Source organism: Sinohyriopsis cumingii, chromosome 11, assembly GCF_028554795.1.
Source record: "Sinohyriopsis cumingii isolate HCF-2022 chromosome 11, ASM2855479v2, whole genome shotgun sequence".
Classification (NCBI taxonomy): domain Eukaryota; kingdom Metazoa; phylum Mollusca; class Bivalvia; order Unionida; family Unionidae; genus Sinohyriopsis; species Sinohyriopsis cumingii.
The window spans coordinates 75,395,010-75,412,066 of record NC_142971.1 but is presented as its reverse complement, the minus strand read 5'-3'; the positions used below and the strand labels follow the sequence as shown (position 1 = coordinate 75,412,066).

The following is a 17,057-nucleotide window of genomic DNA, read 5'->3' as shown; positions in this document are numbered from 1 at the left end:
CTTGAATTAGTGTGGTCTTGGATTTGAGTCTTTGTCTGGGTGTAAATATTTTCCAAGTGAGAAGCAAATATCAAAAGTCCAACCTTTACTTGGATTTTAATCAAAGTTCATATAAAGCTAATTTCATCCTGTTGTTTTCATGATCTAAAAAACTCAAAATGATTTTTGTATTATCTTGAATTTTTTTTTATTTTATTTGCCTGCCAGATTTCAAATTGGCTAAATCCAAAACAGACCTTATCTGACAAAGGATATTTTTTGTGTGCAAAGTCTGTGTAACGCCAGCTCACAGAGTATTTGTAGTGCCTATATGTGGCTGGCATGGTAAAGTGTGCCTACTTTACTTTTTCAATTTCATTGCCAGCTTCATTGCTTGGTGCAACTTACAATCCAGCTGTATTTGCTGTTCCTTGTGTTTTCAGATTCTGAACAGGATTATCGATTACAGCGCCTTGCCAGAGTCCTGAATGAGCAGCAATCAATGAAGGACAAGGCTACTCGTGAGGAACAGGTGATAATTCCTGCTCAAGGAGAGACAACTCATAAGACCCATGAAGTGACTCGTATTGCTGTTGAAGGCGAGGGGTCAGAATTACTATACATCCGTTCTACTGAACATGATGTTGGACAAGATCTTTCATCCACTGCTAGTCGGCAAGAAGAATCCCCCCCAGCATTAGCTCAGAGGGAGCCCATTCAGTCAGAAACAAACATGATAGCCATGCTAAAATTGTTGCAGGAAAATGTTTATAAATTAAAACAAAACACAGACAAAACTTCACCACTAACAATCTGGGACTTTGCAGGCCAGTGTGCCTTTTATACAACACACCAGACATTCCTGACAAGACGTGCCATATATCTCTTGGTTTCTGATGTTAGCAAAGAGCTTTCTGATCTTGTAGCTGATGAGTGTTACTTTGATAGTGATGGGATAATGAAGTGCAAAGTTCATGGTGAGTTGTGATGAGACTTATTTTGATAGGGAATGGATAATGAAGTGCATAGTTCACATAAAGTTCTACTTCTGCTCTGCCGGAATTAAATAAAAATTCTTTATTATTAATTATTGTAGACAATACACATTTAGCACTGTTTTGTTTCTCAAATGGAAAGAAATGACAATAGCAAATGAAGAAAAACATTTAAAAGCACTTGTCAGTTCTGACTTGGATGAACCTAAGCATGACAGTTACTTTGGCATCCATGTGCTTTCCTTGTAATTCTATGCCATTTTGTTTCATCATTTTTGCATTTAGAATGTACCTTCATTGTACACCTATCTTTGTCTAGATGACATTTTTAAATTCTAGGTAAAAAATTATATTTGAGCTAATGTGAAAAAATGAAGACAAATTGTTCCTAACCAGGGAAAAGCCATACAATTTTGAAACTTTTGGTTTAAGTCCAGATGGGAATTTTCAAGCAACACTTGATGACGGGAAAAACACATAAGTGAGTCCTATCAGTCCTTGCTAAATACACATGTATATAGAAATCGATGAATTTTTAATGCATAATCACATCCTATAGGTGGCATTGAAGATGTGTTAAACATACCTGTCCATAAGCAGATCATATTGAAAGTCGGTGTTTGGAAACGAGCCAGGCAAATACAGGGCTCATAAAAATGACTCTTACTCATGGTTCATTGCCAAGGAAATTTTACTACTTGTCCCTGCATCAAGTAGATGAAAATTGGAATGTTGAAGATATCTGTGTGCATTTTCTTCCCTAAGCAAGCTATGAAGCTGAGTGTTACTTAACATCTAGCATAGATACAATTTGCCAATTTATCAGTCTACAATAAGTCACAAAGATAGCTGACATTGCATTTTACATATGAATCTGTTGCAGCCATGTTACTAAAATCATTGGGGGCCGAGTGGTCTAAAGCGCTGTCCATTACGGATCACTGCCATCTCACCTCTGCCTGCGCCGGTTCGAGTCTCAGATTCAGCCAATGTGGGTATGTGAGAAAGCATGCCAGTAGCTTCTCGTGGGTCGGTGGTTCTTTCCGGGGTTTGCCCGGGTTCTTTCTCCACCAATAATACTGGCCACCATGTATAGCCTATCGTGTGCTGAAAAATGGTGTTAAACCCTACAACAACAACAACTAAAATCAGTTCTTGTCATTAAAATAATTTGTTCAGAGTAATGACAATATGAGAAAACCTCTTCTAGTATCAAGCTTGTGTTGGGTGGCAGTGTTTTTTTTAGTAAGAGTTTAATGATCATTGTGACGGTCTACTGTGTTGACTAAGTCATAACATGACAAGGACAAGTATCTGTTGAAACTTGCATGCCTCAATGTATGTTTTATAAACCAAAATGTTTTTAACTTAAAAAAGATGAATTGCAGCCAGCAGAAAATCTAAGTATTTTTCTTCTTCAAGTATTGCGTATACAGTCTTTTTGTATCACTCAATTTTATAATACAATATTTGAAATTATTGCAAGATATCTTCTGAAATACAGTATTGAAGGGTGTATGTTTTGTTGAAAGATCAGTCATATATTTGACTATTATGAAAATTTTAAAACTTACAAAAATGGCGTTTTGTACGCCCACTTTGTAAGTGTAAAGCATTTTATTATCACTGTCCATCTGTGAGAGCATCTTTTTGTTCCAAGTTCACATAGCTCACATCAAATATTGAGTGCTTCACCTTCTTCCTCTTGATTTTGGGCTCAAAGGTCAAAGTCACTGATTCAGGGAAGACATTTTTCTCTTCAAAACAATTCAAGTTTTTCAGAATCTACAATTATCAAATGTTATGGACAGCTTGCACGAAGGATAAGAAAGAATTTTATTAATACTATATTGAGATTAAAAAGTCATGGCCAGTGTTATTGAAGTTACAGAAATGGCTTCCACTCAGTAACTTGAGTTTTCCACCATATACTGCATCAGTTGTACGCCAGAGTGCTTAAAGAAAACAAATAGTCGAGAAAATAATGGTTTCCTCACAATAATCTGTGTTCTTTATGATTTTCAGTTACCATGTTATGTAGATGGCTTATACTCGGAATGGGAAGTATCATATTGATTTGAAGTGAATAGATCAAAGGTCAAGGTTACTGAGGCTGAAATAGTAAAGATTTTATTTTGTACAATGACATAAACCATACATGCCAACCATTATGCCTTTGGCAGAATCATTATGCTTTTTTGACAAAATTATGCCTTCCATGGAAATATATTCAGATTACACATTTTCGGTATACCCTCCCCTTGCAAAAAAGTAATAAGTCGTTTTCTCATTTTTATTAACATCCCATTAATCCCACAGACGTTATTCTCGACATGGCGGCTTCTACATAACTATGACATAAGAGTACGCTTGTCCGTAGACTTGCATGCACTTTCCTAACAGTATTATGTTCAATTTATAGGAGCTGCCCTATTTTCATAGAAACAGGCTTGTTTCCACTTTCAGACTTTTTACCTCAGTTTCTATTTATAGCAGCTATATGGCTTATTTTGGAGAGAACAGATTGCTTTTTAATTTGTAATCTTTGCTCGCAGATTCCTTGTTCTAATTCCTATCTGGTACCGAACCAGTCTGTAGGTATTTGGAGCTAAAAGGCAAGTCAGAATTATTCTAGTCAGTGCGTGTGATAGAGCAGAAATGTTTTTCAAATAATTTCACAGATGGATTAGAAAAAGATGAAAAACTGATTCAAAGATGAATACATGAATTGTGTAAATCAGTGTTCCATTCTAGGGCAACTACATGTCAAGGTCACTGTTTCTGAAAGAAGACAATGGATTTTGTACCAACGTGTATTTATTTATATAGATAGTTGATTGATGTGAGATGGGTGTACAATGTGCATTGACACTAAAGTGTATTTATTTATATAGACAGTTAATTGACTTGGGGTGGGTGTATACTGTGCCATTGACATTACTTTTATTTTATGATTTATTTTCAGAGCTGATTGAGGTTTGGCTAAATTCCATACATTCCTGTGCACTATCAAAAGAAGCCAGCATCCCTCCAGTGATTTTGGTGGGAACACATGTGGATAAAATTTCACAGGTACATATTATGGCCATTAACATTAGATATGTTAGAGTTTATCTTTTGTGCCTGTTTAGGTTTATTGGTCATAGATCGTGGGCTGATCTTTGTTTCATTTGGATCCAGGTTTCGTGCTAGAATTAATAGAATTAGTCTGGGAACCAGACTAACTACTCAGATGCTTTAAGCTACACATATTTTTTCATGCAAGGCATCTGCATAATCAAATTATTGATAAAGAATTTTTTAAAAAGTGGTAATAATCAACACAGAAGAATAAAAAGGAATGTTCAAATTCTTGTGTATAAAAGCAGGAAGGACACAGTTATGTTTATTGGGTATCATTTGCCAGTTTAAGTTTGTCTTGTTGCTGGATATATAATTGCCATTGGTTTTGGTAAACACCACAAGAACTATTAAGAAGCACTATGAGGCTCTAAGTGCTAAAAAGCTGGGCAATAAGAACAATCTAAGTATTAAATTACCAGAGAAAGCATAAGCATTACTAAAATACATCGATAAATATTGTTCACACAAACTGCAACAGATACAAACATATTTTGAGTACCAGGGAAGACAACTCTGTTTGGACCTCATTTTATTAGTCGATTTATACAGATATCAAATACAAAGGAACATAAAAGAAATGAAACGGGGGAGAAGAAGAACCAATAAAAGATACACCAGAACTAATGAACGAAAAAGAAACAGGTATGATACAGAAGTAAACAAGGAAGAAAGAAAAAAATATATTTCAGATACAACTGGGAATAAAACATTTATAAAATAATCTTTTTCAAACTGTGTGCAAAGAATTCCAATTTGGCTTCCATTTTTGTAGCACAGTCTGTTAACTCTTTTCCTATCTCTTCATTATGTTACAGCCTTTTAAAAAAGAGCATGTATTTACTGTCTGACAGCATTAAGAACTACTAAGAACACTAAGAGCTGTACAAAGCAACAAGTTTAAGAAATTAACACTAAAATCTTTTGCAAATCATTTAATTTAATTAAGTTAAAATTATGCATGGTATATTGATATTAACCTCTCCTGAACAGTCTGCATGGTGACTGGCTTGCATTTCAGACCGATTTCCATGAGCAGCAAGAGGGGGTGAACAGAGAAAATGGCAAACAGAGATGGGGGTGAAAAAAAATGAGCAAAAAAAAGAGACATGTATCTGGAACGACCAATGAATAGTAACATGAACTATTTTTGACATATCACAATGATGTTTATGTACCATAAAATATGAATATTTGTATTTGACTTTTTTGGTCACAATATGAACAAATCATGATACGGCAGTGGGGTGAATGGAGAAAATGATGAGAAAACCATTTGAAAATGACCCTAAACAAATATCCAAGGCTCCATTTCAGTAACAGATAGTTGTACTAAAAACTTGTTTTCCCTGTTGTGTAAATTTTGTTTATAATTATTATATTGTTTTAGGCAGCAAAAATAGTAGAGGCTGAGCCTTTGCTCTGTGCCAGATTATTTGCCAATATATTGCCAGTTGTACCAATCATGTGGTATTTCTGTTTATGCCAGTTTATATCCATTCATTGGGTCCCTTCATTGGGTACCCTTCAGTGAGGTTTTCTCATTTTTCCAATTTCTGCCTTGACCGGTCCCTTCATTGGGTATCCTTCAACGAGGTATATTTTTACTTTTTGGATTTCCATGTGTTTCTGGCGATATCTCTCTTGTATTTCTGGCTATATTTATTTGTGGCTATTTTGGGGCTCTTTACCTCTACTGTCTATTTTTACCATAAATGGAGTTGGAAGGTGTTTTTCCTTTATGGTCACATAGACATACCTCCTGGTGAATTCACGGATACGAAACGAAATGCTAGAAATTCGAAAGGTTGTCCATATATTTCGCGCACCCCATGGTTTTACGGTCAACAGGATATGCTGACACTTTTTTGCACACCCACCTGCCACGAACCCAAGGTGGTGCAAAACTGCACCACAACTAGTTTCGACTGGTGATGGATGAGCGCAAATTGTCAGCAAACAGTCTGTTTTCTGGTTAACTTTTGAACGCTTGGGGTATGGCCCACCACTGAAATAACTTGCCAGCAATATGCCAACGTCTTGGGTACAAACCGACGAAGTGTACCAGTAATGATTTGGGAATCCAATGACATTACTACGAGACTATGAAGCTTCAAGAGATATTTGTTAAAATCTAATATAAATATCTGCTGACAATAAATCAGTAATGGTTTAGATAATTTTAACTATCCCATGCTCTAGAATATTCCGTTGAAATGTATAAATAGTGTTATTTACAAAAAATAAATAATATATCTAACTTTGTACTGCATATATTGCTGAGTGGGAGAGTAATTTGTATTTGTAATCCACTGGTAGATTTAGTCAATTGAAACAGATGTGACTCATTATAACTATCACCAGATTCGAGAATGTTCCTAAACAGCCGGCGGCAAAATGGATGGTTTTCACAGAGAGTATATCATTATATTCTATTTGTGAACAGACAGATATACAAGCATATAAAATATTAAACATGCATATGCGTTTAGATCATCTCATTTATTTATCAAGTATTCTGGTATTTTTTAATTTATTTTTAATGTAACAGGTACAGATTTCTCTGAGTGTACAATTGTCGATTTTTGGCTGACCTGTAAATCCCATTGAGTTATTAATAGCACATAGGTATTTGATGCAGGTAGCCACATGACCATGTTGTGGGACACCCTGCATGTTATTAATAGCACATATGTATTTTTAGCGCAAACGCGTGACCATCACAATGTCTGAATTTTGAGTAGAATCGTGATTCTGGCAATTGATTGTAGTTGGAAAAAATTATGTTATGTTACTGTAATACAGTAAAACCTTCTATATCTGCTGACTTAGTGATCTGTAATTAAATTGTTTAAATCTCCAGTCCGTGAATTTGTAAAGCAACAGTTACAACAACGCCAGGATGCTCATGTAGAATTTACAGTGGATACAAAACAGTTATTTAAACCAGTCACAAAAACCACAAAAGATCTTCTTCCGTTATTGGAACAAACCTTTAAATCAACCGCAAAAATAGCAGAAAAAAACTTTAAAAAATACAAAGATATTCTCGAAGAGCTTCCAGTTCTGATGCTCAACCACAATTATTGCGAGAAATACAGCCGGCAATAGAGGACATCGAACACGTCCGTGCTGAGATTAGTGATATAAGGGATCTTGTTGAATCAGAACCAGAACCTGTGAAGAAAAAAACACCTGCCAAATTTCCTGAAAATTTTTGTAAATACTTAGAGAAAAATTTATAGCAGTTGCTGCAGCAGGACATCAAATTCATTGTGAACTGTTAGATCGAGAGGCTTCTGATGTTACCAAAAAAACTGGACTTGTTTTGTGTTTCGAAAGTACCGAGGTACAGCTAAAATCAGCTGTACATTTAAGCTTTTATTGAAAGAATTTGAGAAATAAGTCAAAGAGGATAGGGAAGACCTATTACCTGGAGATTAGTATTGCCCAAAAGATAACAATTGGGACCACTTCGTGTAGAGGAAGAAGAAGCAACCAGGGTTTATTAAGAAGGATAGCCCCAAAAGCTATCCTGATTGCAAAACAATTGGGCACGAAAGCCCAAAGTTGTTCGTGATAAGGGTATTGGCACTGTTGGTAATGTTGCGAGAAAAGCATTCTCGGCGATCAGAGATCAAAGACAGACTTGCACAATTACTGAGATGACAACCACAACAGAATGTGAAGCATTCCAGTGGAAGCATTCCTGTAAAACTGCCCAGCACCAAAGTGATGCCTGCAAGTGTCAGCAAAATAATGAATCGAGCTGCAAAAGATTGAATGAAAGAATTAGCTGGTGGGCCATCTCTGACAAAACAAGCTGCTGACAGGATATAAAAGAACAGAACTGCAAACCTAATAGAGAATAATAGTTTGGCCTATCAGCATTGCTGATCCACCACTTATTGATCACTGTTAGAACATCATTTTAGACAGCAGTGAATATAATAAAACTGTTTAAGTGCGTGTCTGATCCTGCAATTGACAAGGATGCACCAATACTCAGGGATGAGTCTGTGCATGATTAACAGTTTTATTCTTATGAAGCACGAGAACCAAACCAGCGTGGACAAACTGAACCAGATACATCAAGGTATTCCCTACCAGCTGAGGCATTCATTGAAGTTCATGGTAGACTTATGAAAATCGATGGTAATCCACATGGTGCTCAACAAAGTGGATTTGTTAATAATCGAATTGTGGCATTATTTTACAGTGCATGATATATCGTTGATGGTTGAGAAATTGAAGTATGCCATGACGATATTGGGTCTCGCAAGATCTTCCAATGATTATTCATGGTCTGCTGGTCCATCAATGATGTTCACAAAAGACATCATGGATAAGGCTGATATCTGACTTTATCTTCATTGAAGGCCTAAAAGTGATGGTGGAGTAAATACTGCAGATGTTGAGGATGTGCTCGTCAATGCAAACACGGATTTCAACTTGGGATTTGCAGCACATAAAATTGATGCTCAAAGGAGATTAAGGAGATTTAGCTGTGTTGTACTGCTGTCAAATATCTTTGACTTTGACAGAAACACACAGTTGTACCTTTGCACAAAGCTACGGACAATGATGCAATCTGGCACGCTAAGGAGAATGTGGCACTTACAAAGTTTTCATAGTGGATGCCTACAATGACAACATCACTCGTTGAAGAGCAACGGCTGGTCTCTTGCACAGAGGAAGCAAATCAATGTTGTCTGGTTGACGATGACCACAGACTCGATTACAAGCACAATTGTTGGTACATTTGCATGGCAGATCACATCACAACATGGCGTTTCAGCACCACGACATGTATTTGTAACTTTTCAGGATGTCAGATGACAGAATTCTTAAATACGAAATCATATGGCATTTGACCCACTTGGGGTTAATGAAGTCTCTGAGGATAAATGGATATCAAGAACCATCTGAGGAAGTGCTGTATTTTGAAAATAATCATGTTACACATGCATATCATCATTTGATGACATTTATTGGGCACGATCGTAACATTGATTCTGGTTTGCAAATATCTCAGCGGGATTTCTTAATGCTATATCCGATCTACCTGGTCAGATTAAAAAACAGCAATCCCCATTGAAGCAGAATTCTGGGGCCAATATTACTCTGAAGTAAGCAGCATTGCAGGGCCCAAAATAATTATCATTGACTGAACATCAGCTCAACTACTATAATGACACCAAGAAATCAAAAACTGGCATTTGACTTGATCTTTCTGCAAGTGCGATCTGCAACACAACAAAAACAGGTAGTATATTTCTGTTTCTATTGGCATAACCAGAGCTGATTGCAGCAACAGCTCCAGCTGTTGCAAAAGCAGTTGCATGTTTTGGTGATGTTGGAATTTCTGCCAGTATGGCACTGAAAAAAAGAACAGGACAGTATCCCAACATGGCATTAACACCTCCCAAATAAAGAGTAGTCTCTAAGATTACCAGGAATGCAGTATGGTCAAGGTCTGAGACTGCTGGGCACGCTTCTTTAAAGTTTCCCATGTCCACTTTTGATTTACTTGATTCTGCTTTGTGATTCAACATAAATAAACTTTTCAGAGGAGAAACCATACCATGTTGCCATGTTGAAACCAGTGTCATTAATCTCAATGGAAGTTCCAGCTCTGGTACTCATTGGGTTTCATCCACTGTTGATCCACATGGAGTTGTTTATTTTGATTCAGTATAGTGGTTTAGCCAGTGACATACCAATCTGGTATTCAACATAACCAACACAGACAATAACAGCTACACCAATATGCAGTTCAGAAGTAGTTACTGTACTTAGGCGTCATGGTCATCAATGCTGCCACATGAAGTCATGCATGAATACACAAGTGGTCGTTTTAAACAGGTTAATGGTTTATAATGGTAGATATTTATGGATAATCTGCTACATGTACATGTCCAGGTGAAGTTGATCTGTCTCCGTATGCGATGCAATATGAACTTGCTGATCTTATTTTTTTCACCGTGGTTGACCCAAATGAAGGTGTTTCTCAAGATAAATAAGGGTAGTTATAGATGATCAATATTAAGTGGGCCGATACTATCCTGTGAGCTTTAGGTGCAACCAACAATAACATCACAACATTTACCAGCGATGGAAAAAATAAAAACTTGAATATATCAATTGCAGAGTTTCATAGTTTTGCTCCTATATCCGGTGGTTCAGTGACTGGTTTCCTCATCTTGAATGGAAATATAATTATTGGTTTGTGGGAACTGAAATTAGTGTATGACGCTGCAGTGAAGAAGTATATCGACAACATTAATGCCATGATAAGGACCTTGCTAACAACAACTGGTGATAGATTAACCACATTACACTCTGAGTATGATGGTCCTGCAAGACCAATACCCACCAGCCATAAGCTGTTTGGCCTTCGCACACTGCTCAGTGATATAGTTGGCACAGCTCAGTGATACAGTTGGCATTAAAACCTCAATTGAAACAATTAACAGAATGCTCGCAGAAATATCAGCATTGGTTAGAGGATTGAAGGAAAGATAAGCGAGCTTAAAACAGAATCAAACGATACACAGAATAAAGTATCAGCAGTAGCTAATTGACTTTGGACTTAATGGACTTAGCAGGACACTGGGTAATATGTAATGAACTTAGCTGGACACTGGGCAGTATGTAATGGACTTAGCTGGACACTGCGCAATATGAGATTTGATGATCAGGTTATTAAGATAAATGGCAAGATAATTAATCTCGATGCTAGAATGTATGGAAAGAGATCTAATTAGTAAGATGAGCTTAAAACAGAATCAATTAATACACAGAATGATCTTAACACAAACAATATTTGTACAATACAACATCTGTTGATGATGAATGACAATGCTTTATCATTAACATTGAATGTTTTCAGCACATCCAGTAATGATTCCAATTATAAAAAGTTATTTCTTGATCATTTTAAGTGCACCGAAGACCAACTGAGTATGGTCAAACTACCTGGGTTGGATACCGATAAAATAGGGAAGGATGTTGATGACATAACTGAATATTTCTGCATAGGAGAAGTTATGAACCCCTCCAAGTATTCTTCGAAATAACATTGATCTTGAAGGTGGGTGGTCATCATGTGTTGCCAGGTTGTCAATAGAATGTCAACGAGTTCTGTACATCAATTCTGTAATGCAGTCGATGGTAGCTATGCCACATCTGAGCAAGCATTACAGGGGAAGGCACTGCCTAGATATGTTCTTTACATTTTTTCTCCAGATTTCCCACTTGGTCATTTAATTTTGTCAGTGCCAACTAATCCTGTTTATTTACGACGTCATAATCCATCATTGTCATGAATATGTTTTACATGAAGATTGATAGTTGCAAGAAGCTACTTTTCATTCCCTAATTATCAAAGGTCTCTCATAAAAGCCGACTGTCTTTTGATCTCCTTGAGTTTAAGTATCTCCTTAATCAGTCATTTGCTTGAAGTGTAAACAAGTTTTCATGTCTAAATACACCTGGTGACCTTACAAAAATTCTGTCCTGTGTTTTCCATCCATAGGTTAAATTTGGATACAAATTAAAGTAACTGCTAAAAGTTTATCAAAATTTGAGATGTGTGACAATAATAAAAGATTTTGTGATGATGTAATATATATGAGTGACTGGAATGAGGATAGAGCAATCTTGTTCGGAACCTTTTTTATTATTGTGTTCTTTTTGTTTTTGCACAATAGCTACACTAAATTCTCATATCTGATAGCATACTACTACTGCTAATAAGAATTCATGCAAATAATATTCATTCCATTGCTGCTAATGTTGCCAATTCTATCTAGTGCATAGTACATGTATGTGCATTTGCATGAACCAAGTTTACACTTGCACTTTGAGAGCTGTACCTTGCTCTTTTCCCATGGGTGTCCACTTTAGACCGGTTTGACTGTATTGTCTCTATCATGCTGAGAAAATGGGAATTACATTCTTTTCTTAAGCATGCACACAGGCAGCTAATATAGGTTTGTCTGGGTGGGTATTGAATTCCAAGCCCTTGGAGTACAAGTCTGATGATCAATCATCTAAGATGCTGTAGATCTTCATTACTGAAACAAGTTCCTCAGAAAAATGAAAATCATGAGATATGGTTATCCATTATCAAACTGTATGCAATCACACATTATCAAACAGTATGCAAATCATGAGATATGGTTACCCATTAAACATGATGAAATCATGAGATATGATTGCTCATTAAACATGATGAAATCATGAGATATGGTAACCCATTAAACATGATGAAATCATGAGATATGGTAACCCATTAAACATGATGAAATCATGAGATATGATTGCCCATTAAACATGATGAAATCATGAGATATGGTAACCCATTAATCATGATGAAATCATGAGATATGATTGCCCATTAAACATGATGAAATCATGAGATATGATTGCCCATTATCAAACAGTATGCACTCATTTGTGCCAGGGATCAATTGCAAATTTATTTGGTTTAGCTATTGTGCTGTTGTTGTTGTTGAGTTTAATTATAGTGGCGTGCACACAATTGTGCATGTGCCACATTTTTCTGACTCCACCACAGCCTGCTAGTTGTTCCTGGGGAAGGGAATGTGCTAAGGAGGCCAAATATTGTGCATTGATGTAACTATATTGTAGAAAAAACTGTTTTCTGGAGGTTGAAATTTTCAAATGTAATTTTCTTATTTACTTTTTTCCCTGCAGGAAAATATGTTACATTTTATACTGGAAACAGAGTCAAAATTTCCTGGTTAGTTATAACATAAATAACCATGGTTTACAAAGGAATGTAATAAAGTGATTGTATTCATTTGTTTGATCTTGTATTGGGCATTGGTTGTAATAAAGTGACTGTGTTCATTTGTGTGAAACAGTATTGGACTTTGTATGTAATACAGTGACTATTCATTTGAGTGATGCTGTATTGAACTTTGTAATAAAGTGACTGTTCCATGGATTGACACTGTATTGGACTTTGTAATAAAGCGAATGTTCTTTTGATTGCCACTGTATTAGACCATGGATGTAATAAAGTAACTAATGTATGTTCATTTGATTGACACTTCATTAGACATTGAACGTAATAAAGTGAATATGTTCATTTCATTGACACTATATTAGACATTGACTGTAATACAGTGCATATTCATATGAATGGTGCTGTTTTGGACTTTGTAATAAAGTGGTTGTTCTTTTGATTGACACAGTTGGACCTAGGATGAAATAATGTAACTACTGTATGTTCATTTGAGTGACACTTTATTAGACTTTTGAATGTAATAAAGTGAATATGTTTTTTTTATTGACACTGTATTGGACATTGGATGTAATAAAGTGATTTTTGATTTGTTTGACAGTGTGTTGAGTTTTGGATGTTAATCAAGTATATATGTTCATTTGATTGCCATTTTGTTGATTTGATTGACAGTGTGTTGAGTTTTGGATGTAATCAAGTATATATGTTCATTTGATTGACAGTGTGTTGAATTTTGGATGTAATCAGGTATATATGTTCATTTGATTGCCATTGTGTCGAGTTTTGGATGTAATCAAGTATATATGTTCATTTGATTGCCATTTTGTTTGACTTTGGATTAATACAGTGGCTATCAGTATCTTTATTTGTTTGACACTTTGTTGGATTTTGGAAGTAAATAACATTAAATCTCATGCATGGTAAAATTGCAAAATCTTGGATTATTGGCTAACTTATTATAGTGTACCTGCTCATTGATAGTAACCTGGGTAATAAAATGGTCAACCGGATACCCTTTAAACATGTTTCCAAGTTCAGACTGAGACATACAATAATGGTTACAGTTCAAGGCTTTTGTCGTGTGTGCATTTATTCATTATCATAGGGGCCCATATCGTTGCTTTCTGTTTACTTGTCATGCAGTTTTGTTTACCTCATCCTTATATAAAAAGTTCAAACAGAACAACTTGGTATCTATGCTTAGTTCAGGCATTCAATGTATGTTTGTTCACAGTTTGGCTTTCTATCATACCTTTAATGAATGCCAGATAAAGATGTCAAAAGTTTAGGAAAAGTCAAACGGGTACCTGTTGAATCTAATGATCAGTTACGCGGGTAACTTATTAATAGTAAGTTATATTAAATGTGAACTTGAACTGCTTTGTTGTAAGTTCGTCCATGCCAACCCCTCAAGAGGTCTAAGTGTAATTATTACTAACATAAGTGGTAAAAAGGAAAATCTAAGCATAACATGAGTAATCTATATATTACATGCCGTAATTACAGAAAACCATATGAAAAACGTACATTTATGTTTGCAACATGCCTGGATCTGCTGCAGTTAAATTTTATTTCTGAAATTAGCTAAATCCATATGGATTAATTCAAGAATACAGACACAAAACAAAATGATAAATAATTTATACACAACATTCCCTGTAACTAGTCTACATCACATATTTAACTTTCAATTTAAGGTTTTGAAGTCAAGTTCAAAAATCCTGAATGCTGTAGTACATCACTGTTGGAATCATCTTTCAGAATTTGTAAGGTGTTGTTGATTTTCCTTTTCCTGATGCAATGTGTTCTTCATTATAACAACATTCCTCTCCTCTAACATATTTTAGCTATGTAACATCCACGATTCACATCAATAAATCGTGTTTCACTTAATAGTTGGTACCATAGTTTTTCAATATAGACTGGTCTGCTACTAAAGAGTGTATCAGACTATAATGAATATGTAACATTTGGTATTATATTCAAGAAACCCATCTGTTTTCTTGGAAGCATATCATATACTGTTACTATAAGTAAAAAATAAGGAAACTGTTTTGATGTACACAGCATATGGTCAAACTGTCAAAAATATAAGATTAGTAAATGGAGGTCTGCAATGGATAAATCTCGCATGACACAAGGCATCAAGCTGTACTCCTTATTCTGTGTTGCTCTCTCAATGTCGCCAGATATAATTTTATATCTGAACTTGGAAACATGTTGTTTTTCTTAGATGAACTAAATGGGTGCTCTATAGCTAATTATATTACCCAGATAAGCAGTGTTTCCCTTTACGCACATTTGTGTGTCAGGAACACACGCTGGAGAAAATTGACTCACAGATTTTGTTACCGTGCATTTTTTTGACGCAAAGGATTTTCATAATATGAACATGATTTATTTAATACAAAAATGCATTGGACGATGGATGGCATCGTATATACTTCGCATATAGGCATTGACTGGTTCCCCGCTTTGTTTGCTCCCTACCTTGTGCTTCTCTATTCATAAAGCAAAGTGCAACGCAGGGAACATATAAAACAGTGAACCAGACTAGCATATGCAATGTTATGACGGAGTAGCTTCCCCTAATCTCACGAGTTTCTCGCGATTTCCATCGAGCTCAGCAAGCTGTTCTCGATATTTAACTTCAAGGCTCGTTGCACTAGAATGTGATCTCTAGATTAAAACGTCATGCACTAAAAATCATTAGCAAAGAAAGTGAAAGAAGCAGAACACTAAAGAGTAAATGTGGATCTAACTTTAATGAAAAATGGAGAAAATTATTCCCTTGACTGGAATATTCATTATGATTACCGGTGTGACTTCTGATCGCATGATTGCAAAGACTGCAAAAGTGAATCTGCTACATTTTGTAACATCTCTTCCTCCTAAAATTCTCAGTCATAATTATGCTGACGTTGATCAATTTAGACTCTTGCCCAGTTAGAGGTCTATAATTATATCTATCAAACTTAAAGAGAAAAGAAAGGGTCATAACTGTCTTCCTCCTCTAGCGAGGTATTTCCGATATTTTGGCAGCTACAGTGTACCATCTCAAGATGCTTTGTTTGGAATATTTAAAGAGCATATCATTCTTGCACAGAGAGAGAGATGCATTTTTAATCAAAGTTTGTGCGGTCAGGGCTCTTGCTGCTTCTTGGTTCTTTTGGAATAATTCCTCTTTGGATGTGAGAAAGCCTGCTAGTAGCTTCTCATTGGTCGTTGGTTCTTTCCAGGGTTTTCACAGGTTCTTCCTCTACCATTCATACTGGCTGCCATTTATAGGCTGTCTTGTGCTAAAAAATTGCATTAAACCCTACAGCAACAACAGCAACCTTTGATTAATGGTACACCATAGTGAGGGTACCTTTCAGTCCAGTTATATCATACCCACATTTATCTTTGAATACAGCCAATGTGGTTATGTGAGAAAGCTTGCCGGTAGCTTCGCGTAGGTCAGTGGTTCTTTCCGAGGTTTTCCAGGGTTCTTCCTCCTCCATTAATACTGGCCACCATGCATAACCTATCTTGTGCTGAAAAAATGGCATTAAACCCCAAAGATAAAGAGAGAGAAATTTGAACAATAGTACACCATAGTAAGAGTGGCTTTCATTCCAATTGTATCAGATCAGATTTAACTTTGTTTAATAGTACACCATTGTGAGGGTACCTTTCAGTCCAGTTGTATCAGACCCACATTTACCTTTGATTAAACTGCTATGTTGATCTAGTGGTTAGAGCATCCACCTCGGATGCAGGAGGCTGTAGGTTTGATTCCCGGCCGGGTCATACCAGAGACTTACAAAAATGGTACTAACAGCTGCCTCACTTGGCAGTCAGCATTAAGAGGTTAGTGTTAGGACTGGTCGGCCTTGTGTCAGGATAATGTGACTGGGTGGGACATCATGCTACATGTCTGCGGTATGATGCCCCAGTGCTAGACATCACTATAAACTGCCACATTGCAGACATCGTAGTGATATGACTGAACAATTATTAAAGCTACGTTAAAAATCAAAATCATATCACATCACCTTTGATTAATGGTGCACCATAGTGAGGGTACCTTTCAGTCAAGTTGTATCAGATGGTACACTTTAGTTTAGGGTAACCTTTAGTACATTTGTATCATCCCCAAAAAATATCAAACCATACTTCAGTCAGCAGTAGAAAAACTAGATGACAAC

The 17,057-nt window shown here is 36.1% G+C and overlaps 1 protein-coding gene across 9 annotated transcripts in view; it reads left to right on the top strand.

The window, feature by feature from the left end:
* The window catches only part of LOC149788763 (uncharacterized), a 168,994-nt gene that overhangs the window by 77,244 nt on the left and 74,693 nt on the right, over positions 1-17,057 (top strand). For 8 of the 9 annotated variants that reach the window (XR_016424243.1, XR_016424242.1, XM_089974856.1 and 5 more), the window contains 2 exons: positions 423-956; positions 3,940-4,046. Coding sequence is in view for 7 of the 9 variants with exons in the window: in XM_089974856.1 (XP_089830982.1) it covers positions 423-956; positions 3,940-4,046 (641 nt within the window). In the remaining 2 variants the exon portion in view is untranslated. The remainder of the gene's footprint in view (positions 1-422; positions 957-3,939; positions 4,047-17,057) is intronic. The other variant, XM_089974858.1, reaches the window with a different exon arrangement.